This window comes from Leucoraja erinacea, chromosome 1 (assembly GCF_028641065.1).
Source record: "Leucoraja erinacea ecotype New England chromosome 1, Leri_hhj_1, whole genome shotgun sequence".
Classification (NCBI taxonomy): domain Eukaryota; kingdom Metazoa; phylum Chordata; class Chondrichthyes; order Rajiformes; family Rajidae; genus Leucoraja; species Leucoraja erinaceus.
The window spans coordinates 35,750,182-35,773,588 of NC_073377.1; the positions used below are offsets into that span (position 1 = coordinate 35,750,182).

The 23,407-nt window shown below is 42.1% G+C and overlaps 1 protein-coding gene across 2 annotated transcripts in view; it reads left to right on the plus strand.

Moving 5' to 3' along the window:
* Positions 1–23,407, plus strand: part of pdzd2 (PDZ domain containing 2) — a 391,205-nt gene that overhangs the window by 227,008 nt on the left and 140,790 nt on the right. For both annotated transcript variants that reach the window (XM_055632782.1, XM_055632787.1), the window contains one exon: positions 7,777–8,224. In XM_055632782.1, the coding sequence (XP_055488757.1) occupies positions 7,777–8,224 (448 nt within the window). The remainder of the gene's footprint in view (positions 1–7,776; positions 8,225–23,407) is intronic.

Below are 23,407 nucleotides of genomic sequence, written 5' to 3' on the forward strand. Positions count from 1 at the left end.
TAATTGAGTTGCCGAATAGGGTTTGCATTTGTCTGAAAATAATAACCCTGCTCATACCTAGCTAAGGTATAATCATTCTAAGTGATTGGCTAGCTGAAAATATCCGTGGAATAGAGTAGCAAGTTTCTTGGATTGCCACATGCATGTAAAGGAAGTTGTAATAAAATACAGTGGCTGACTGGGTTGACATACCTAACAGACTGGTTATTTTTATTATTTTACAGTAGAAGATGAACAAAGGATGCACACTTGGGAATGTGAATGGTTCATAAAATGGAATTTATCTTACATTTGAAATTTAGGTGCCATTTCTTAACTTGTTGATAATCACAAACTTTCTTGTTGAGGATTACGCCTCAAGAAAGGATATTTTTAAGGATGTTTTAATATACTCTTTCCCATGGCTGGAGGCTGTTCGAGCTTGAGGTCATTATGGAACCTCAAAGTCACCTATTCCTATTCTCCAGAGATGCTGCCTGACCTGCTGAGTTACTTCAGCATTTTGTGTGTATCGACTGTGTTTCAGCATTTGTAGAAAAAAGGGTCTCGACCCGAAACGTCACCTATTCCTATTCTCCGCCTAGCCCGCTTAGTTATTCCAGCCTTTTTACAACAAAATGTCTACAGTTCTTTCCTAGACATTTTCCCAGTAGTTTCCCTTTCTACATAGATTCAAGAAAAACATACTAAATGTGAACTTTAGGCCACCACAAGGTTGGAAGCATTTCTGTTGCATTTAGATTATAGGCTTTTCTGTGAGACTACTCATAGAAGATAGGGTTGTGGTGGAAGCCTGGAGGACTGTGACTAGTGGAGCTCCACAGGGATTGTACTGGGACCTCCGTTGTTTGAGATATATATAAATGTCTTAGATGTAAAAATAGATATGTTGGTAAGTCTGCAGACAACACCAAAGTGGAGTGGTTGACAGTAAGGAAGATTGTCAAAATATACAGTGGACATAGACCAGCTACAGAAATGGGTGAAGAAATGGCATATATAAATATACACACACACACACACACACACACACACACACACACACACACACACACACACACACACACACACACACACACACACACACACACACACACACACACACACACACACACACACACGTTAGAAAGAAGGCATATTGCCAAAATTGTGGCATTGTACAGGCCCGTACGAAGCTTTTCAAAAAGGGGGGTGGCATGAGTGGGGGTGCGTGCGGGCCTGAACGGCGGGTCTGAGCGGGGGGGGGCGGTGCGGGGTGGTGGCAAGATTTTTTGTATTACTCTGGGGGGAAATAATTTCCCCCCAAAATAAGGGGGGTGCGTTTGCACCCTCTGCACCCCCCCCCTTCGGACGGCCATGATTGTATGCAAGAGTTAAAAAGTAATGTTGAAGATGCATAGGCCTTTGGTTGGGTCATGTTTGGTGTATAGTTTGCAGTTCTGGTTGCCCCAGAAGGTGCAGATGAGGTTTACCAGAATGTTGCCTGGATTAGAGTGTACTAGCTACAAGGAGTGATTGTACAAACTTGGATTGTTTTCTCTGAAGCATCAGAGGCTGAGGGAAGACCTGTTAGAAGTATATAGGGTAAGCAGTCAGAAACATCTTCCCAAGGTGAAATGTTAGACTAGAGGGCAATGCTTTAAGCTGAGAGGGGCAAAGTTTAAAGGGGATGTGTGGGGCAGGTTTTTTACACAGAGGATGGTGGGTGCCTGGAACGAGCTGCCGGGGTGGTGGCAGATGCAGATACAATAGTTGCGTTGAAAGGGCTTTCAGATATGCACTTGGATATACGGTGAATGGAGGGATATGGATCTGGTGTGGGCTGAGGAGATTCGTTTAACTTGGCAACATGTTCTGCATGGACATTGTGGCCAATGGTCCTGTTCCTGTGCTGTTAAATTCTATGTTATCGTAGCTTAATCAATATTTATTTCATTATTAGTCATCTGGGGTCAATTTTCAATCCATTAAAATGTTTATTGGACAAATCTCTAATGAAGAGATCCTTTGCGCCTGTCAGTATTTCTTTTGAGGATAAAACTTTTAATGTAGTGTGAATAATAATGAAGGGGCCTTTTTCTCTGAGGAGGGAACAGAATTAATGATTATTCCATGACTTATCCCTCGTTTCCACAGGTACAGTGTATGACACGGACAGCATCTCCAGGCAGATAGAGACAGAAGTTGATATCAGGCATCAGACGGCCTCAGTAAGCCATCTGGTATATTTAATTTCAGTTTGAAAATATTTAATCTAATCTTTCAGTTCGATGGAGAAGATTTCTGGCCTTTGGAGGTGCCGTGCTGGCTGGCGTATTGCAAATGTAATAATAGTTCAAAAGTTTTTGGGAAGACTGTTGAAATGTTTCCACAGCCAAGGCATAAATAACATACAAGGAATATACAGAAAAAAAAATTAAAATATGCTGATGAAGTTCTAATTAACAGTATCACTGGGGTGCACTGACCATCCTTGCACAATACATGTTTATCATGGATAGTTGCCAATATTAGATAAATGATGCGCAAATATGTAGCTGGATATTTTTAGAATGAACGATGGCCTAAACTGATCTGTTGTCACTTGATTGTATGGAGTCTGCAGTATTAGCCTGGACTGTACCAGGAGCATGATACTACAGGTCACAAACTAGCCCTATGTATTGTATTGTATATCTTTATTGTCATTTCCTGAGTATTCGCATACCCAGAGGAAACAAAAAAACGTTGCTCAACCAGTGTCCATTCAGTGTGCATGAAAAATAAATATAAATAAAAAATACATGTATCATGAACAATTTAACACTCTACTAAACATTCAACAGGCGTTCCGACCGGCAGCGGCACAACAGTGGCTCTGCTGCAGTGTGTCCAGGTTGGGGGTTTGTGCGCGATACTTGGCAGGGGGCAAAGTCCATTTAGCAGTCTTATAGCCTGTGGGAAGAAGCTGAGGAGCATCCTGCTGGTTTTGCAGCTAATGCTCCTGTACCTCTTCCCAGATGGCAGGATGGAGAAAATGTAATGCGATGGGTGGTAAGGGTCTTTGATGATGGAGATGGCTCTGCTGATACATCTCTTCCTGTATATGTCCAGCCCAACCCAAAACACCACTCTTTCAATGTCCTCTTCATTGTGCAGTTTGTAGAACTAGTTTTACAATGGCTATGTTTGATGCAGAACCTCTAAACACGGAGTACAAGGACCTTGTACAGTGGGAATCATTGGATCACCAATGTTAAAACATGGCAAACATGTAAAATCTGGTGCACTATGTGTAATTATGTACTCTGAGGTGTACTGGCTTTCTGATGGGCAGAAGTCAGTGCTAAAGGTAATCGATACAGTTGCAGTGAAAATTGTGGCTAGGCTCAGAAATGTTGGCGACTACACTGTGTATGTGTGGACTTGATTGAAGAGTTGACCTCATCCACTATAATCTGAATAATATCCAAGTTTTGTTTAAGTGTAATTTTTTTTTTATGGGACTCACTGGTGCTTTTTCAGTATTTCTTTAAAATACTTGCAAATGTTGAAAATCCAAACCAAAAGAAAAATAAGTTCATGGAGTGAATAAGTTAAACTGCTGGAGGAATCAGCAGATTAGGCAGCATCCATCGAGAGAAATGGACAGATGGTGTTTTGGGCTGCAAGCCATTTCTTTAGAGGAGTCCCAACCCAAAACACCACTCCTTCAATGTCCTCTTCATTGTGCAGTTTGTAGAACTAGTTTTACATTTCCTTCGCTCCATAGATGCTCCAGGTGTAACCTTGGAGGGAAGATTTCCTTCCACAGATGCTTTTGTTTTTGTTCTTTTAATCTGTTATCCCGTGTCTTCTATTGTATACCACTGAAGGAGATGCACTGAAATTTTGTTGTACAGTTGCTGTGCAATGACAATAAAACATATTTGATTTTGATTTTGATTTGATTTGATGCTGACTGACCCACTTAGTCCTGTTGAATCCCTCAGTGAGTTTATTTGCTGAATCTAGTGATTTGGGTGTCTTTATGTCTTGAGTTATGCACATTATCTCATTTGCATTGTATGACTAACTCACTGGCTCTCCTTGCATGTCCACATGTTTTTAGTTGCTGAGATAATATCTGCATTTGGTATTCTGATGAAAGCACGGAGTACATTTTATGTTTCATCAACTCGTACCTCTAGTACCATATCTCTCATAAATTGGGAAATAGTCAGGAGAGTCATAGAGTGATACAGTGTGGAAACAGGCCCTTGGCCCAACTTGCCCACACTGGCCAACACGTCCCAGCTACACTAGTCCTACCTGACAGCATTTAGTCCATATCCCTCTAAACCTGTCCAATCCATGTCTAACTACTTCTTAAATGTTGGGATGCCTCAACTACCTCTTCTGGCAGTTTGTTCCATACATCCACACCATTGTGTGAAAAAGTTAGCCCTAGGTTCCTATTAAATCATTCCCCCTTCATCTTAAACCTACTTAAGTACTATTGTTTTTTAATCCAGAACGGGCACTCCAATTTCCCCACTAAATGTAATCGAGACCCCTCTTTATTCATTGCATTATTTATTCATTGCATCATTTCATTGTTTAGAATTGCTTGTTTCATTTGCTATATTTATTGATTGTGATTGGATTGTTTCAGATTTTGTAGAAAGAAAACATTTTTACAATTTTCTATATGAAAAGAAAAATCAATTCTGATTTGTTTTAATGCTATCCTAGATTTTATTTTATTTACAGAGTTGAGACTGACAACCATGTCAATGGAACTTGGTTGGTTGAGTTCCCAAATTGTGAGAGTTTTGTTCAAGGGGCTTATTTGTGCCTGGACTAACCGAGTTGAGCAGATCAAACACGTGTTGTAAAAGCTGCTGGGTTGTTGTTCTACTGACTTTACTGGGACGGTCATTTTGACGGTCTTCAAAGTGTTGGCTTGGTGGCTGTGAAAAATTAAACATAATGCACTGTTATTGTGCAAATCATATTGTGACCCCAAATCAGAAACTATGTGAGATCCTGCGGCTGCTGTACAGATAAGGTAATCATAATATGTTTGGCTGTTCAGTTGGAGTTTAAGATAACTGCCATTAAAAGAGGAAATGGCAAGGCATGCAGGAGTATTTACGACTTTTGAAGATAATTGTTTGCAGATTTTGGTGAACAATTAATTGGCCTGTACAGCCATCAGCTTCTTTCAACTGGTACAGGATTACTTTTATAAACTTAGCACACATGGTGATAAGTGGAATTTTATAAAGTGGTTGAAATTGTGACGGACCAATACAAATACCTTGATGTTTTAGTTCTAATGTCTCAGTTACTAGATGAATGGCTGAGCCACACAGTCAAGAAAGGGGGAGAAAGGTCAGGCAGCAATTCTGGAAAACATGATAGGTGACGTTTCGGGTTGAGACCCTTCTTCAGACTGTGTGTGTGTGTGTGTACGTGTATACGTACGTGTTTGTGTGCACATGTGGACAAAGGGGAGAGCCAGGACAAAGTGTGGCAGGTAATGGGTCGGCACAGAGGGGTGGTTCAACAGGCAGGTGTTTGGAACAAAGGCCAGAGATAAGAACAGTAGCTGTGAGACAGGTTGCAAGAACTGCGGATTGTTAAGCCTGAGGCAGGAAAATCGCAAGAGGGAAAATGCTCAATTTTGAAATATCCAAAAATTCTTCTACAGCTGAACAGGTATGAGCAAGCCAATGGTTGATGTTGCCTCTTCAGCCTTTTTTAAGATTTGTTGACTAAGGTTTTCCTATTATGTGATGTGGCTGCCAAATAATGCATCCCTGAAGTGTCATCAAGCATTTAACAATGTTAAAGATCTATGTAGTGCACTTTTGTTATTGAACAGATACATCTTTCTCACCATGGCTGACGTAACACATTGTGAACATGAGGCAAGAATGTGAGTGCATGCTCTAAGTATTTCTACCCATTAATCATCAAATAAATGCGCAAATCCCTTCTAAATGACTGAAATGAATTGTGAGAGGACAGGTATTGTGACACATGCATGTGAGGTAAAAAAAATCTTTTTTTTTGTTTATTTTATTAGAAGTTAATACAGTAGAAAACAGTACAGTGGAACCTAATTTTAGGTGCCAACTATGTCATACCTTAATCCATTCTATGTACAACCTCTAGTTTTATGTTATGAAAAGGAAGTAAGCAAGACAAGAAAAAGAAAACAATAGAAAGAGGAAAAGTGGAAAAATAGATGGTAGAGAGAGAGTAGAAAAACGTGAAGTGTGTATATAAAAAATAAAAAGAAAAAGTGGAAAGTAGAAATAGAAGAGAAGGCCCCTTAAAAGAGAAATTTTCAAATCTGTATTCGGAGATGTAGATCTATCCACGTCATGAACTGAAATCAGCAATCTTTACGGTACCGCTGCATCACATGATTCCAAAAAGTCGATGAAAGGAGACCAACTCCTTAAGAATTGGTCATATTTATCTATTAGTCGGAGTCTCATTTCTTCAAGGCGTGCTATGTCCATCATATTCCTAATCCACATTTTAACAGTTGGTATGGTTGTATTTTTCCAAAATTTAAGTATCAATTTCTTTCCAATTATTAAACCATAATTAAAAAAAACATTTTGGTCTTTATTTAAATTGGTATCTTCTCCTATTATTCCAAATATAATCCATTCCGTTTTGGGTTCTATTCTTGACTTGAAAAGCTTTGTAAATATATCAAATATATCACTCCAAAATGTATTCAACTTTGTACATCCTACAAATGAATGTTATATTAGCGTTTTGAAACAAACATTTATCGCATCTGGGAGAGACGTTTGGATAAAATTTATTCAATCTCGTTTTTGAATAATATAGTCTATGTAATAATTTGAATTGAGTTAAATGATGTCTTGCATTAATAGAACAGTTATGTGTATTCATCAAATACTTTTCCCATCTATCCTTCGAGATCTTTATCATTAGCTCATGTTCCCAATCTTCCCTTAGTGCTTCTGTTGAGGGTGATTCTCTATTTAATATATTATTATAAAAGTTTGATATTAATTTTTGTGAATCAGCCTTAATATTCATTGCTTCTTCTAAAGGGTCTAAAAATATTGTTTGAAATCTATGTGTATATTTCTTCATAAAGTCACATACCTGTATATATTTAAAATATTGATTTAAATTTTAATTTTAATTGTTGAAATGATAACAGTTTGCCCACTTCATACATATCCCCTACTTTCCTAATCCCCAGTCTATCCCATTGTTGATATGTGTTGTCGATGAGAGAAGGTTTGAATGCGGGGTTGTTCAATAGTGGGGTTAGTACTGATAAATTATTTAATTTCAAGGATACTTTTATTTGTTTCCAAATTCTTATTATATTGTGAATAATTGGGTTCTTCTTATATATTATACTATTCAATTTTATCGGTGAGAGCAGGATCGTTCCTATATCATGCGGATAGCACTCCTCTTTCTCCATTCTTATCCACTCCAACTGCTGAGTGTAATTATCCAGCCAGTACATTATGTTCTTAATATGCACTGCCCAGTAGTAATACATAAAGTTAGGTAATGATAAACCCCCAACTTCTTTAGATTTGCACAAATGCTTTAGTTAAATTCTATGTGTTCTGTAGTCCCAGTAAAACATTTCTGTTGTCTGTAAAATCAATATGGGCACAAAATAGAACGTTCTGCTATATTTGCGTAAGGAGGGATTTAATCTCATTACAATACAGAATGCTTCTCCTAGTTTATTCTGGATGCAAACGTTTATTTGATGAAGCCACTCTGCTTGTATTACAGTTACCTGGCTGACCAGTGCTGGAATGGCGGATGTGTCTACCTGATCATGCTCCGTCGGATCAAACGCAAAGCTCCTCCTCCTCCTTCTAACGGCACCAAAGTTGAACCCAGCACAAGCACAAGCTCTGATCCAAGTCGAAGCCCCACGCAAAATGGCAAACGGACTCGAAAGTTTGGTGTTGTTTCCCGCTCCTCACTTAACAAAGACAGCCGGGAGAGTCACGACTCTGAGCGCGAGAATGGATATCACGTGTCCTTGGAGCCTGAATGTACAAAAATGGAAGCAGTGGACACAGATTGTACCCACAAAGCCAACATTGCCACTGATGATCAGGATATAGAAAAGCAGCTTCCCAATGGGACTTCCGCTCTATCAAAAGTACACTTCAGAACTAGACTTTCAGAAACTGGGAAAAGGGACTCTAAGCAGAGTGAACACTCCACTCAGGTAACACAGTCTACACTCTCCTTTTGGAGAATATCCACAGTGGCAATGGGTTCAAATATTTATTTGAGTGTCCTTGTTTAATTTCAATATTTATATATTTTTATTTCTTAATCACTTAATTGCATGAACTAAATAATGAACAAATTAAACTGTGGGTGCAGATCTGCTGCTACCTCATCTAAATTGATTGCCTGCGCCGTGCACTGTCTGTTTCATCTTGAATTCATTGTCCACCTCGGACTAGAGGGCACAGCCTCAGGATTAAAGGACGTTCCTTTAGGAAGGAGATGAGGAGAAATTTCACTGGCCAGAGGGTGGTAAATCTGTGGAATTCTTTGCGCAGAACGAATGTGGAGGCCAAATCAATGGATATTTTTAAGGCAGATAGAGATAATAGATAGATCGACACTTGATTAGTACGAGTGTCGGGGGTTATGGGGGAGGAGGCAGGAGAACGGGGTTAGGAGGAAGAGATAGATCAGCCATGATTGAATGGCGGAGTAGTCTTGATGGGTTGAACAAACCAATTCTGCTCCTATCACTTATGACCTTATAACCCATGCCTATAGGCAAGGCCTTCGTTAGCACAGAACCATAATCCCTGTCTTGTCAGCTGTTAAACCTCCTGTTTAAATTAAATGTTTACGAGTGTCTTTGACATTCAACAGCATTCTCTACTAATCAGGACCCCCTAAAAGTTAAAAACACCAAAAATCAGTTAAAACACTTTTAAAACATGCAATGAATTAAACGATTAACATATTCGATTAACCTACTCAACTAATATAAACTTTTACTTACCTTTCTTCTGGCGACCAATTTCTCCCATTGATATAAGAAAGTCCATGATGTTTACTTGTGACATCTGGAAAATCTGAGCAAACCCTGAGGAATCCAGCTGTGTAGCACACAGGCCCCTACTGAGTGATAACATTACTATACAGCCTTCACTTGGGAATTGCCCATTTATGGACATAACCATTAACAAAACCATTGTGAATCTCAGTCAAAGGTTTCACCTTTTAATCATTTAAGATGTGTGCCTGCCCCTGTCCCACCAGTCACAGATGGCATTTGGTGTTACCTTCTGTTAAATATACTTTCTTTATATGGGACTGATGCAAAATGCCTTTGTAGAGAAGGTTATCATATTTTGTTAGGAGTAAAAGTTTAACTCATTTTTTGAATAGTGATTGATTTCTTTGGAGGACACATCTTTAAAACATTTATTCTTTACAATTGCAGTTCTTTATAATCATTGAAGGGGTATAATGCCAAAGAGGCTTTTGCCTCTTTTGATTTGTGTTGTTCTCCATTCTGCGCTGATCTTCTCAATTTACTCTGTCTAATCTGCATTCCTACCCATTGAAGTCAAAGGGATCTCAGATCCTGAGATCTCGAACCTTGAGTAGGATCCAACCTGACTGCAATTTCCCAGTGGAAATGCTGGAGAATCACTGCTAAGTTCCACTTCAGTAGATCTGAGATATCTGTGATTAGCTTCCTGTGTGTAGGAAGGAACTGCAGATGCTGGTTTAAAACGAAGATAGACACAAAATGCTGAAGTAACTCAGCGGGACAGGCAGCATCTCTGGAGAGAAGGAATGGGTGACGTTTCAGGTCGAGACCCTTCTTCAGACTTCTTCAGTCTGAAGAAGGGTCTCAACCCGAAACGTCACCCATTACCTTTCTCCAGAGATGCAGCCTGACCCGCTGAGTTTATTAGCTTCCTGTGTATTGTGGTCCCAGAATGCTGCTATTCCCATGTTGAGTGCTGGTGCCTCTTGTTTGACAGTGTCAGCATATGCCAGTGAGAGCTCACTTTATAAAATGATTATCACCTTTCTTCGTCTAATTGCCCAAGTACAGAAAGTTATTTCTCCTGCCCCCTGCTGGAGCTGCTGCTGAACTTTGTTCATATTGAGTGAAGCAGGAATCAAATCAAGTCTTCTCACAGCCTGAAAAGCATTGCATCCTATTGGCCTAACACTCAGCATCACCATTCAAACAAGGGGACATGACTTGAGAATTAAGGGACTGAAGTTTAGGGGTAACATGAGGGGGAACTTCTTTACTGAGAGAGTGGTAGCTGTGTGGAATGAGCTTCCAGTGAAGGTGGTGGAGGCAGGTTCGTTTTTATCATTTAAAAATAAATTGGATAGTTTTATGGACGGGAAGGGAATGGAAGGTTATGGTCTGAGCGCAGGTATATGGGACTAGGGGAGAATACGTGTTCGGCACGGACTAGAAGGGTCGAGATGGCCTGTTTCCGTGCTGTAAATTGTTATATGGTTATATGGTTATATCACCTGCAAATTAAATTCCTATTGCATTTTGTAGGGTATATTCTTCAAACTTAGATCTAAGTGACAAGTGATACCTGACAGCAGTCTAAGAAGCAGAAACACAGAATTTGTTCAGCCTAGTGATGGGATCTCCTGGTATCTAAGCACCCAAGGATGTATTTTGTTGCTGTGCATTATGGAGACAAGTTGACATTTTGTATGTTCACTATTATTTAAACAATCTATCTGTATAAACATTCTGCTGGAACTCTGTGGGCCGAGCAGCACGTGGGGTGATGGAGAATTGTTGATGTTTCTGGTCAAAACCATCCATTGGCCTGAATGCCGACAATACCTTTCTCTGCATCAATATTATTTAGCTCTCTGGGCTCCTCCAGCAAATTGTTTGTTGTTCCTGAATCCAGCATCTGCAGTCTCTTGTGTCTCCAATTTATTTGTATATTTATGGCATTATACAGTGGTGTTTTAAGTTTGGTGGAGAAAAAGACTCCTGTTACGATGGATCTTTAAGGAAATAATTTCTTTCTTGGCGCTGGTAAGACATTCTGCTATTCTTACGATTGTAAAGCAATTTAATGCATGTTTTGTAGATGATGACTAATGCCAGGCATTGTGCCCACATAATTGAGATAAAATGCTGCTCATTCAGCATGTATTTTTCCGGAGGTTAAATCCATGACCTACGATCTCAAACTGACCCACCCTGTCAAATGGTGTTTTATTCCCCTCCATTTCCAATATGCATTATTTATTAATTCCCTTCGGATTTTCCTGTTGTTTATCTTTAATCCTTATTTTTTGGGAATTGCCAGATACTATCAAGAGCTGAGCTTCAGAAAGATTCAGTTTAGTTTAGCTTAGTTTAGATCAGCTAATTGTCACATGTATCGAGGTCAAGTGAAAGCTTTTGTTGTGTGCTAACTAGTCAGCAGAAAGACAATACATGATTACAATCGATCCATTTACAGTGTATAGATACATGATAAGGGAATAACGCTTAGTGCAAAGTAAAGCCAGCAAAGCTTGATTAAGGATAGTCCAAGAGTTAGATAGTCGTAGTTTTACACTGCTCTCAGGTTGCGGTAGGATGATTCAGCTGCCTGATGACAGCTGGGAAGAAAATGTCCCCGCATCCTGTGGTGTGCGTTGTCACACTTCTTTACCTTTTGCCTGATGGGAGAGGGGTGAAGAGGGAGTGGCTAGGGTGTGACTCGTCCTTGCCGAGGCAGCATGAGGTATAAATGGAGTCAATAGAAGGGAGGGGTAGGAACAAACTGCAGATGCTGGTTTACACCAAAGAGGCACAAAATGCTGGAGTAACTCAGCGGGATAGGCAGCGTCCCTGGAGAGAAGGAATAGATGACCTTCCATCTGTGGCAGTGACTGTGGGTACCGACGGTGGCTGGGCTGTTGGACGTCTTCTGTTCAAAGCGAGCGTAGAATGTATCGAGCATGTCGGGGAGGGAATGGTTTCCCAGCGATACTGCCCTACTTCACTCTGCGACCCACTGAGTCCCGCCAGCAGTATGTATTTTGTCTCCGTATTCCAGCATCTGCAGGCTCTTGTGACTGTTCTCTACCACTGGTCTCAAGCTGAATGTCAATGAAAGATAAGATGGGACTGAAGGCAGCTGCAGTGTTTGAGTACATCCTTGCACAGCAGAAGGAAAGGAACCAAAAACTTGTCTTGTTACGGTCAGCATTTAGAAAGCCATCAAACTCAAGCAGAAGTGCTGGAGGAACTCAGTGGGTCAGGCAGTATCTGTGCAGGGATTGGAGAGGCAATGTTTTGGGTCGGGACCCTTGATTGAGGTAAAATTCAATCTGTTTATTACCTTCAGAATGGCAGTAAGTCAGTAGGGATCAAAATGACCATCTCCATCTAATAGATGCATTTTCGGGTCTGAAACTTCACCCATTCCTCTCCAGAGATGCTGCCTGTACCGCTGAGTTACGCCAGCACATTGTGTCGAGCTTCAATAGAAGGGAGGTTGGTTTGTGTGATGGTCTGGGCTGCGTCCACAATTCGTTGCAATTTCTTGTGGTCTTGGATGGCGCTGTTCCCAAACCAAGCTGCGATGCATCCTGATAAAATGCTTTCTATGGTGCAACTGTAGAAGTTGGTGAGAGTTGTATGGGGTCATGCCAAACTTCCTATGCATTCTTAAGGCCCTGTTCCCCGAGTTACTCACAAACTCTCCTGAGTTTTCCCCTTGATTCGAACTCGGGGAATGTCGGTAGCGAGCTCGTAGGAGGCCGTAGGAGTTCGTAGATGTTTTGTAACGGCTAGTAAGGCCAGCCATAGGAATTCTGGGCATCAGGTAAGTCGGGACGTTTTTTCAATATGTTGATAAATGTCCACGAGTTAAAAAAAAAATAGCCCCGAGTACCTACAAATGGCTATTACCGTAATTCTCCGAATTCGAATCGAGGGGAAAACTCGGGAGTGTTCGTGAGTAACTCGGGAAAGTGGGACAGGGCCTCAAGGAAGTAGAGGCGTTGGTGTGCTTTCTTCGTCGTTGCTCCAATATGGGTGGTGCAGGAGAAGTTGTTGGTGATATTGACTCCTAGGATATTGACATTTTCATCCATCTCTACTTTGGCACCGTCAATGCAAACTGGGGGTATGTGTACCGCTTCACGTCCTGAAGTCGATCACTATCTCCTTCGTCTTGTTGACGTTGAGAGAAAGGTTGTTGTCCCAACTCCAGGTTCTCAATCTCCTTCCTGTACTCCGCTTCAGAATTATTTAATATCCGGCCCACAATGGCAGTGTTATCTGTGAAAGGTTAGCACTATACTGGAGAAATTGATCTTCAAATATAATTTGTCCTGAACTATGTTCTAAGGTGTTTAATGGTCATAAAAGCATAATATGAATGGAAGCAGTATCTTGGCATTTGTTTAAAAATGATGGTAATGTGATTAAATCCACAGTAGCACACATCTGTTTCTCACTATTTACAAGGACCTGCTGTGGTCAATATGTACAGTTTTAGCACATTGTAAATGGTTGGCATTTACTACTGGATGGAAGCTGATAAATCTTTAAAAATGCACCACTTCAAGTTCCAAGCCGTTTTGATTCCCTTTTCAGTGCCCTCAATATTTAGAGTTGGAGTCATACAGTGTAGAAACGGGATCCTCAGCCCAACTTGCCCACACCGACCAACATGCCCCATCTGCCTGTGTTTGGTCCAATCCCTCCAAACATATACTATCCATGTACCTGTCCAAATGTTTTTTAATCATCGTGATAGTATCTGCCTCAATTACCTCCTCCGGCAGCTCATTTCATATACTTACCACCCTATGTGTAAAAACACGTTGCCTCTCGTGTCTATAAAATCTTCCCCCTCTCACTTTAAACCGATGTCCTCTGGTCCTTGCTTCTCTACTCTGGGTAAAAGACACTGCATTTACTCTATCTAATACTCCCATGATCTTATACACCTGCATAAAATCACCCCTCCAAGGAATAAAGTACTACCTCCCCAACCTAGTCCTGCAGCTCAGGCCCTTTAGTCCTGACAACATTCTTGTAAATCTTCTCTGCATCCTTTCCAGCTTAAAAACATCTTTGCTATGACAGTGACCAAAATTGAACGCAATGCTCCATATGTCACCTCATCAGTGTCCTGTACAAATGTAACATGGCTCCCACCTCTGCTCAATACTTAGACTAATGAAGGCCATCGTGCCGAAAGCATCCTTGACCACCCTATCTACTTGTGTCACTACTTCCAAGGAACTGTGCACCTACACATCTAGATGCCCCATAGTCTTACCAAAATGCAACACCTTGCACTTCTCTGTATTAAACTCGATCCATCACTCCTCAGCCCACCTGTCCAACCGATCAAAATCAAGTGCAGTTTTTGTCAACCACCTTCGCTATCAACAATACCATCCACTTTAGTGTCACCTACAAACTTACCAATCATGCCTTCTACATACTCATCCAAATCATTGATGTAGATGTCAAACAGTAGTAGTCCAAGCACCGAACCCTGAGGCACACCACTGGCCACAGACATCCAGTCTGCGAAGCAACCTTCTTCTGCTCTGTGCTTCTTTCCAATTTTCAATCATGTCGGCTATCTCTCCTTGGATCCCATGCAATCCAACCTTCCAGAGCAGCCTACCATGTGGAACCTTATCAGATGCCTTATTGAAATCCAAATATACGTCTGCAGGTCTGTCCCAATTCTTTTTGGCCAAATCTTCAAAAAACTTGGATAGATTTTGTTTCTTTGGCCGTTTTCCTTTATATGTCTGGATTTGGTTACACAAACTCATTTCACTTAGTTCTTATGGTTGGCATAAAGAGTAAATGCTCTTGGCACCCGTTTGAAGTCTGATTTCATGATGTGCCAAGAAACAGACGGCTAGTGTACTTGCGCCACCTTGTTATTCGACTCTCCTGAGTTTTTTTTGGAAGTGCATATAAAATTTAGTTTTGTTCCTTCTGGAGGACTAAAAAAATGTTTAATATCTTCTGAAATACATTAGATTAGTTTAGTAGAGAGATACAGCGCAGAAACAGGCATTTGGCCCACCGAGTCAGCACCGACCAGCGATCCCCGCACATTAACACTATCCTACACACAGTAGGGACAATTTTTACATTTACACCAAGCCAATTAACCTACAAACCTGTACGTCTTTGGAGAGTGGGAGGAAACCGAAGATCTTGGAGAAAACCCACGCAGGTCACAGGGAGAACATACAAACTCCGCACAGACAAGCACCCGTAGTTAGGATTGAACCCAGGTCTCTGGCTCTGTAAGGCAGTAGCTATGCCACCATGCCGACCTAAGACATTGCAAATGGTGAATAGTGAGGCCACATGTAAATTGGAGGGACATCATATTTTGTTTGGGTAGTTTACAACCCAGCGGTATGAACATTGAATTCTCTAATTTTAGGTAGCTTCTACAAACACACACCCACCCCAACTTCTCCCTCTCACTCACCTACCCCTGCCCCCCCCCCCCCCCCCCCACCCATCTGCCCCCCCCCCCCACACACACACCACCCCTTTCCACCACTAAATCCACCACCCCAGCCAACAATCGGCCTATCGGGGAACTCCCCTGCCTGGGGTAATCTGTTCTTGGCTGTAATTTGTCTGTTTTTATTTTTAATTATTGCTTTCAGCTCCCCCACCCTCCCTGTAGAGAGAAATTGACAATCTTTCAGGTCAATGATTTTTCAATGAATTATGCGTGCTATTTTCGTGATATTTATTTAGTTGTTTATCTTTTAATATTTTACCTTGTATGTATCGTTAGCTTTTAGAAATGTTTGAATGGTGCACTGACTGGCTGACATTTTTAAATTTCGTTGTACATGGCTCATGTTACAATGACAATAAAGAAACTATTCTATTCTATTCATCACAATCAATTTAATAGATTTGTGGTGTTTGTTATAATTGTAGAAGTAATCCAAATAATTTTTCAAAATCATTTCCAGTTTTACTCAAGACTTTTCAAAATCAAAACATTACAACTAAGAGAAATATCAAGCATTTTATTGCCATAAATGTACACTTGTCGTAGCTGAGATGTGATGTGTTGATATATTTTAAATGCTCTGTCCAACCAGGTATGTCGTGTTTCGAGGCTGTTAGCAAGGCATCATTCATAGAATTAGTTCTTCAGTGGGAATTTAAAGAAAATATATACATTTATTTTGATAGTGTAAGTTAAATGCAAAATAATTTTGGCAATCTATGTTTTGTAAAATACCCTGACTTACGAGCTAGATAGAGCTCTTAAAGAGAGCAGAGTCTGGGTTTCAGAATGTTGCCTGGGTTTCAGCAACTAAGTTACAGAGAAAGGTTGACAAGTTAGGGCTTTATTCTTTGGAGCGCGGAAGGTTAAGGGGGAACTTGATAGAGGTCTTTAAAATGATGAGAGGGATAGACAGAGTTGATGTGGATAAGCTTTTCCCACTGAGAGTAGGGAAGATTCAAACAAGGGGAAATGACTTGAGAATTAAGGAACAGGGGTTTAGGGGTAACATGAGGGGGAACTTCTTTACTCAGAGATTGGTGGCTGTGTGGAATGAGCTTCCAGTGAAGGTGGTGGAGGCAGGTTTGTTTTTATCTTTTAAAGATAAATTGGATAGTTATATGGATGGGAAAGGAATCGAGGGTTATGGTCTGAACGCAGGTAGATGGGACTAGGGGAGAATACGTGTTCGGCATGGACAAGAAGGGTCGAGATGGCCTGTTTCTGTGCTGTAATTGTTATATGGTTATATGGGGAGAAGGCAGGAAAGGGGTACTGATTGGGGATGATCAGCCATGATCACATTGAATGACGGTGCTGGCTCGAAGGGCCGAATAGCCTACTCCTGCACCTATTGTCTATTGTCCTACCCTTCACAATGAAGGTCACTGTGAGGCTGACAGTATCCTCAGGAAATGAGTTAAATTTGGTGGAAGCAGCTGTTGCCAGTATGCTTGAATTTCTCCAAAAAGGGTTGCAGCAAGAAACCTGCACCATACCTCTGGAATTTCAGGTAGTTTATATAAATCTCACATGCAAGCTGCATCTGGACTTCTTATTTATTACTCCCAGTAAAGAATGTACATTTGCACCAATAAAATCCTTGGTGTTTCTTTTGGTTCTAAATTATTTTATAAAACAACTGAAAATATGATTAGCTCGACAATTGTATCAAATTTTATCCCCCATAGCAAGTCTTTCACAAATACCCCAAATCGTTTAGATTTTGACCATCTCCCTGAGCCAATTAGTTGCAGTCTTCTCACAAGACCCCAATTAAATTTTAGCCATTGAATATAATGCACATTTCAATCTGGTCTGTTGGCTTTCTGGCTTCTTGTTGAAACAGATGATATAGGACTTCGCAATTATCAATTCAGAGAATCCAAACCAGTCTAAACTTTGAAACGCAGATTGTTCCAGATAAACTTACTGAAACGTTTTATGGAAGTAATAGAATAAGCCTCCAGCAGACACCCCTCCACTTCTGTGCGCTGGGTTTGCCATATTCCACTTCACAAGCCGACCATGGAAATGTAAGACATTTTCTAAGGGTTTCTGCAAATAGAAAGCACTTGAGGAGATTTTGCATTGGAGCAGTAAAATAATGGCACAAGGAACTGCAGATGCTGGGATTTTCCATAGAACCCAAAAGTTCTGAAGTAACTCAGTGGGTCAGGCAGCAATTCTGGAGAACATGGGTAGGCAACGTTTTGAGTCGAGATGCTTGGTGTCTCAAATGCCCTGATAAAATGCATGTGCATAAGATCAAGTGTTCACTTATCGTTAACGCAACTTATACAACCTCGAAAATGCAGTTAAGGTGGAATGACATTATCTTTCCCTAAATCCTTGCCAACTGTCATTGATTAACTTCTGTTTCTCTAACCACTGAATCACAGCATCCCTCAATGTTTTTGAAACTATTTTGCCTACGACAGAAAAGGGTGAATTTATTATGGGGAACAAGGAAATGACAGATGAGATGAACAGGTACTTTGTTTGTGTCTTCCTTAGTGAAGACAGAACCAATCTCCCAGATGTACTAGTGGCCAGAGGACCCAGGGTGATGAAGGAACTGAAGGAAATTCACATTAGGCAGGAAGTGGTGATGGGACTGAAGCCTGATAAATCCCCAGGGCCGGATGGTCTGCATCCCAGGGTACAGTTGCTCCCCGATTTACGATGCTTTGACTTACGATATTTCGACTTTACAATGGTACAAACACTGGGCAACGGCAGCGAGCCGCAGCTCACCTCCGGTCACGTGATCAAATTGTATTAAATACGTTTTCAACTTACGATATTTTTGATTTACAATGGGTTTATCGGAACGTAACCCCATCGCAGGTTGAGGAGCACATGTACCTAAGGAGGTGCTCAAGAAATCGTGGACGCATTGGTGATCATTTTCCAATATTCTATAGATTCAGGATCAGTTCCGGTGGATTGGAGGGTAGCTAATGTTATCCCACATTTTAAGAAAGGCGGGAGAGAGAAAAGTGTACTAATCAAGAATCTATCTATCTCTGCCTTAAAAATATCAACTGACGACCTCCACAGCCTTCTGTGGCAAAGTATTCCACAGATTTACCACCCTCTAAATAAATGTCTCCTCATCTCCTTCCTAAATGAACTTCCTTTAATACCGAGGCTGTGACCTCTAGTCCGAGACTCTTCCACTGGTGGAAACATCTTCTCCACGTCCACTCTATCAAAGCCTTTTACTATTCTATATGTTTCAATGAGGTCCCCCCTCATTCTTCTAAACTTCAGTGAGTACAGGCTCAGTGCTGACAAACGCTCATCGTAGGTGAACCTACTCATTCCTGATATCATTGTTGTAAACCTCTTCTGGACCCTCTCCAGAGCCAGCACATCCTTCCTCAGATATGGTGCCCAAAATTGCTCACAATATTATTTGAGTTGAGTGTATTATTGTCACAAGTACCAAGGTACAGTGAAAAGCTTTTTTGTTGCGTGCGTCCAGTCAGTGAAAAAACGATACATTATTACCATCAAGGCCCTTAGCCTCAGTGACGTTAGAGAGGGATTATTGTTGAGGCAACAGTCAACCAGGTGCTCTAACTCTCTCCTAAAGGCGGACTCATCACCAGCCGTGATTCGGTGGTGTTGTTGGTGAACTTATAGATGGCATTGGGGCTGTGCTGAGCCACACAGTCATGGGTGTAAACAGAGTAGAGTAGAGGGCTAAGCATGCAGCCTTGAAATGCACCTGCGTTAATGGTCATTGAGGAGGCAATGTCATTACTGATCCAAGATAGACACAAAATGCTGGAGTAACTCAGCGGGACAGGCAGCATCTCTGGAGAGAAGGAATGGGTGACGTTTCGGGTCGAGACCCTTCTTCAGACTGATGTCAGGGGAGTGGGTGGTACATAGATAAGGAAGTGTATAGATAAGGAGGTGTAATGTATGAAAACAGGACAAAGAGAATGTAGATCAAGAAAAATATTTGATTCAAACCAGCATCTGCCATTCCTTCCTACTCATTGCTGATCCATGCTGGCTGAGTTACAAGGACATCAAGGATCCAGTTGCAGAGGGAGTTAGAGAAGCCATGTCTTGGAGCTCGGAGGAGATGATCATGTTGAACACCGAGTGGTAGACAATGTGTCTGACATGTGTGTTTCTGTTATCCAGATGGTCCACAGCAGAGTTGAAAACCAGTGAGAAGATGGCTGTTAAACTGTTGTGGTGAAAGGCAAATATATGGGGATCCAGGTCATTTCTGAGGCAGAAGTTGAATTGTGTCATTATCAACTTGTCATTACGGTGAAGGAAGTCCGACTGGATGGTAGCCATTGAGGCACTGAGGCGGGTCACCTTGCTCTTCTTGGAATAATGACCTTTGGAAGCAGGTAGGAACCTCAGACTGCATAGCACGAGGTTGAAGATGCCCTTGAACAGGGAGCGATAGCTACAAAATATGGCGCCAGTCATTTAAAACTTAACAATGTAGACATTTCTTGTCTCAAAAGGTAGTGAATCTCTGGAATTCTCTGCCACTGGGGGTGGTGGAGATTTGATCATTGGATGTATTTAAGCTGTTGATAGATAAAAAATATGAAAAATTGAGGAATTGAATATTATGGGGAGCAGACAGAGAACAGGAGTTGAGCCCAGCATAGATCAGCTGTGGTCTATGGCTGATCCGTGCTGGCAGGCAGGCTGCCAACCCTCGGTGGTCTACTCCTGCTCATATTTTACATACAAACATAGAAAATAGGTGCAGGAGTAGGCTATTCGGCCCTTCGAGCCATTTTCTTGCAATCCTCCTGCTTCTCTAAAGTCCAGTTCTTTATATTTGGTGGAAGATGCACTGAAATAAAATTCTGCTTTTTCTGCAAAGCCCCCATAGGTTTACACTATCGGCAGCCCATGTTCAGATTCATAAGTTCATAAGCGATAGGAACAGAATTAGGCCACTCGGACCATCAAGCCTATGCCATTCAACCCCATGCTCATTCCTTCTCCCAATAACCCCTGACACCTGTACTAATCAAGAATCTATCAATCTCTGCCTTAAAAATTATCCATTGACGGCCTCCACAGCCTTCTGTGACAATGATTCAGCGGATGATAATTGCCAAATAATCGTTTCTTGATGATTACTTGATTTTATGTGAATCTGGCAGATAGCTTGTTTACCACAGATTAACTCTGTAAATGAAGTTTAAAGTTAAAGCAAAAAAATGAACAGCAAAACCTATTCAAATATTATAGTGAAATCACCCTCTTACAAATTTCCTGTTCAGTTGGACTTGGTAAAATCCTTGCTCTTCTTACATTTGCAACCTGCTACACATCTGTACAGAATTTTATTGCAAAAGAAACTATTGTTCCCAAATGGAACTGAAAGCTACAGAAACCATCTGTGGGTCACACAGAGCTGTCTTCTGTGGATCTTAAACTGATAGTCGGGTTAATGATGGGATTTCCTTTTAAAGCATCTCAAATATAGTATTACTTGGTTGAACCTTCACAAGATGAAAGTCTACCTGCCAATGAGATTATCTGAAATCTAATCCACACTGCCCGCAACTGCCATTGTGCTATCAACCTGACATTAAGGAGGGGCAATTATCTCCCGATGCTCCAAGTTAGTTTGAGGTCATTTAATAGCTGTGCGATTTGTTGCTGCAACACCAGTGATAGTCATTTTGAAATTTGTAAATGCCTGTGGCAGAATGGGAGCAAGCCTGACTTTTAACCTTTGTACCTCAACCACCAACAATATTAATGTAGACAAAAATGCTGGAGAAACTCAGCGGGTGAGGCAGCATTTTGGAGCGAAGGAAATAGGCAACGTTTCTGGACGAGACCCTTCTTCAGACTGATGTGAGGGCACGGTGGGCGGGAAGAAGAAACATTGCCTATTCTCAGCTCTCCCTCAGCCCACTGTCTCCGCCTCTTCCGAAGGGTCTCGACTCAAAACAATTGAGGGGACCAGCTCAAGATCAAAGATCATAGAGCTGAGCGGGCCAGCAGGTGATGGATAACTGGACAGCGGGCAGCGGAGCTTACTCCTGTGTCAGCACGAACAGGGGGCCAATTGAGGTTACTCGCACTGACATATGGAGTAAGCTCCACCGCCCGCTGTCCTGTTATCCATCGCCCGCTGACCCGCTCTTGAGCTGGTTGCTGGCATGATCCCCGACCCCCTCCTTCTCAATTCTCCTGCCCTCCCCGCAGCTTTACCCCAGGCCGGCCTCCCCAGACGCTGTGTAAGGATATTCGTGCCTCCCCCCCCCTCCCCCCCTAACAACCTAACCTTCGGCTTCAAGATGCAGGTACATTTTCGTGCCTTATTTTTGGGTAAAAAATAGCGCCTTCATTGCCGGGAAATACTAAAAACATATAGCTCAAAGAAATCTACTTCCCAAATTATTTGTACACGAACTCCATTCTTCTCTCTTTGTTTCTTAAGATACTCTTAAGATAATGACAATCCATGTTTGAAAAACCCGCCAAGAAACTTGCGCTGCGCATGCGCAGTACACAGTCCACGGTGCAAAGGCAGAATTTCAGCTGCCTTCAGCTCCCCTTGAAATTGACGGCTTGAAGCAGCGTCGATGGCACGTGAGCAACACAGACCTTCGTGTACTGCGCATGAAAGGCACGGAAGAATTATGCCTACCTAAGAGATCGATTCTCCCATGCCTTTACTATTTATATTTAATAATTACCATTTAATAATTTTAGTCGGGGTAGGCACTGCCTACCTTGCCTACCATGACGGCACGTGCCTGGTTTCCACAATGTATGACTGGATAACCGTATGACTCTTGTTGGTGGAAATCTAGAGATGGGCAATAAATGCCAATTATTCCAGCCACAACCGATAATCGAATTAATCGACCTTTTTCCGGTAGGCGGCGCGGCTCTGGCCAGCAGCGGCCTCTGCAGCCTGTCCGCGTTTTTATTATTTTTTGTCTGTGTTTTTATGTAGTTTTTGTTATTTTATGTTGGGTGTGTGTGTGGGGGGGCGGGGGTGTGGTGGGAGGGGGGGGGAAACTTTTTGAATCTCTCCCTGCACTGGAGACCCGACCTTTTCTCGTCGGGTCTCAGGTGTCGTTGAGGCCGCAACGAGGAGCGGCCTCCAACAGGAGGAAGCCGGGGACTCTGGTGCCGACTCACCGTTGCCGTCGCGGGGCTGGCCGAGTCCGGAGCGGTGGAGGAGCGTTGCCGCTGCTGCTGCTGCTGCTGCTGCTGCTGATGCTACCGGAGAGTCGGAGGCTGCTGCTGCGGGTCTGCGGACGACGGCATCGGGAGCCCACGGCTCCCTGGAGAGAGACCGCTTTTCGGGGCTTCTGCAACGGCGACTTCTCCCGCCCGAGTTGCGGGGTCGAAGAGCTCCTGGAGCGGGGCCTGACATCACCGCCCCGCGCGGCTGGAATGGCCGCGGACTCTGCGAGCGCACACCGGGGGCTCCAACACCAAGACCCGGTGTGCGACCTCGCACCACCCGGCGTGGCTTTAATGGCCGCGGGACAATCGCCATCGCCAGCCGGGGGCTATGACTTTGACTCTGACACCGGGGGGGGGGGGAAGAGTGCAGTGGAGAGATAAGTTTATTTGGCCTCCATCACAGCTATTGTGATGGATGTTTATGTAAAATGTAATTATGTTGTGTCTGGGTCTATTTGTGTGTAAAGTATGGCTGCAGAAACGGCATTTCGTTTGGACCTCCAGGGGTCCAAATGACAATTAAATTGACTCTAAATTGACTCTCTAAAAAAAATTAATAAAACAATAGACATAGTTACAACAAAACTGGAGTAACTCAGCGGGACAGGCAGCATCTCTGGAGAGAAGGAGTGGGTAACGTTTTGGGT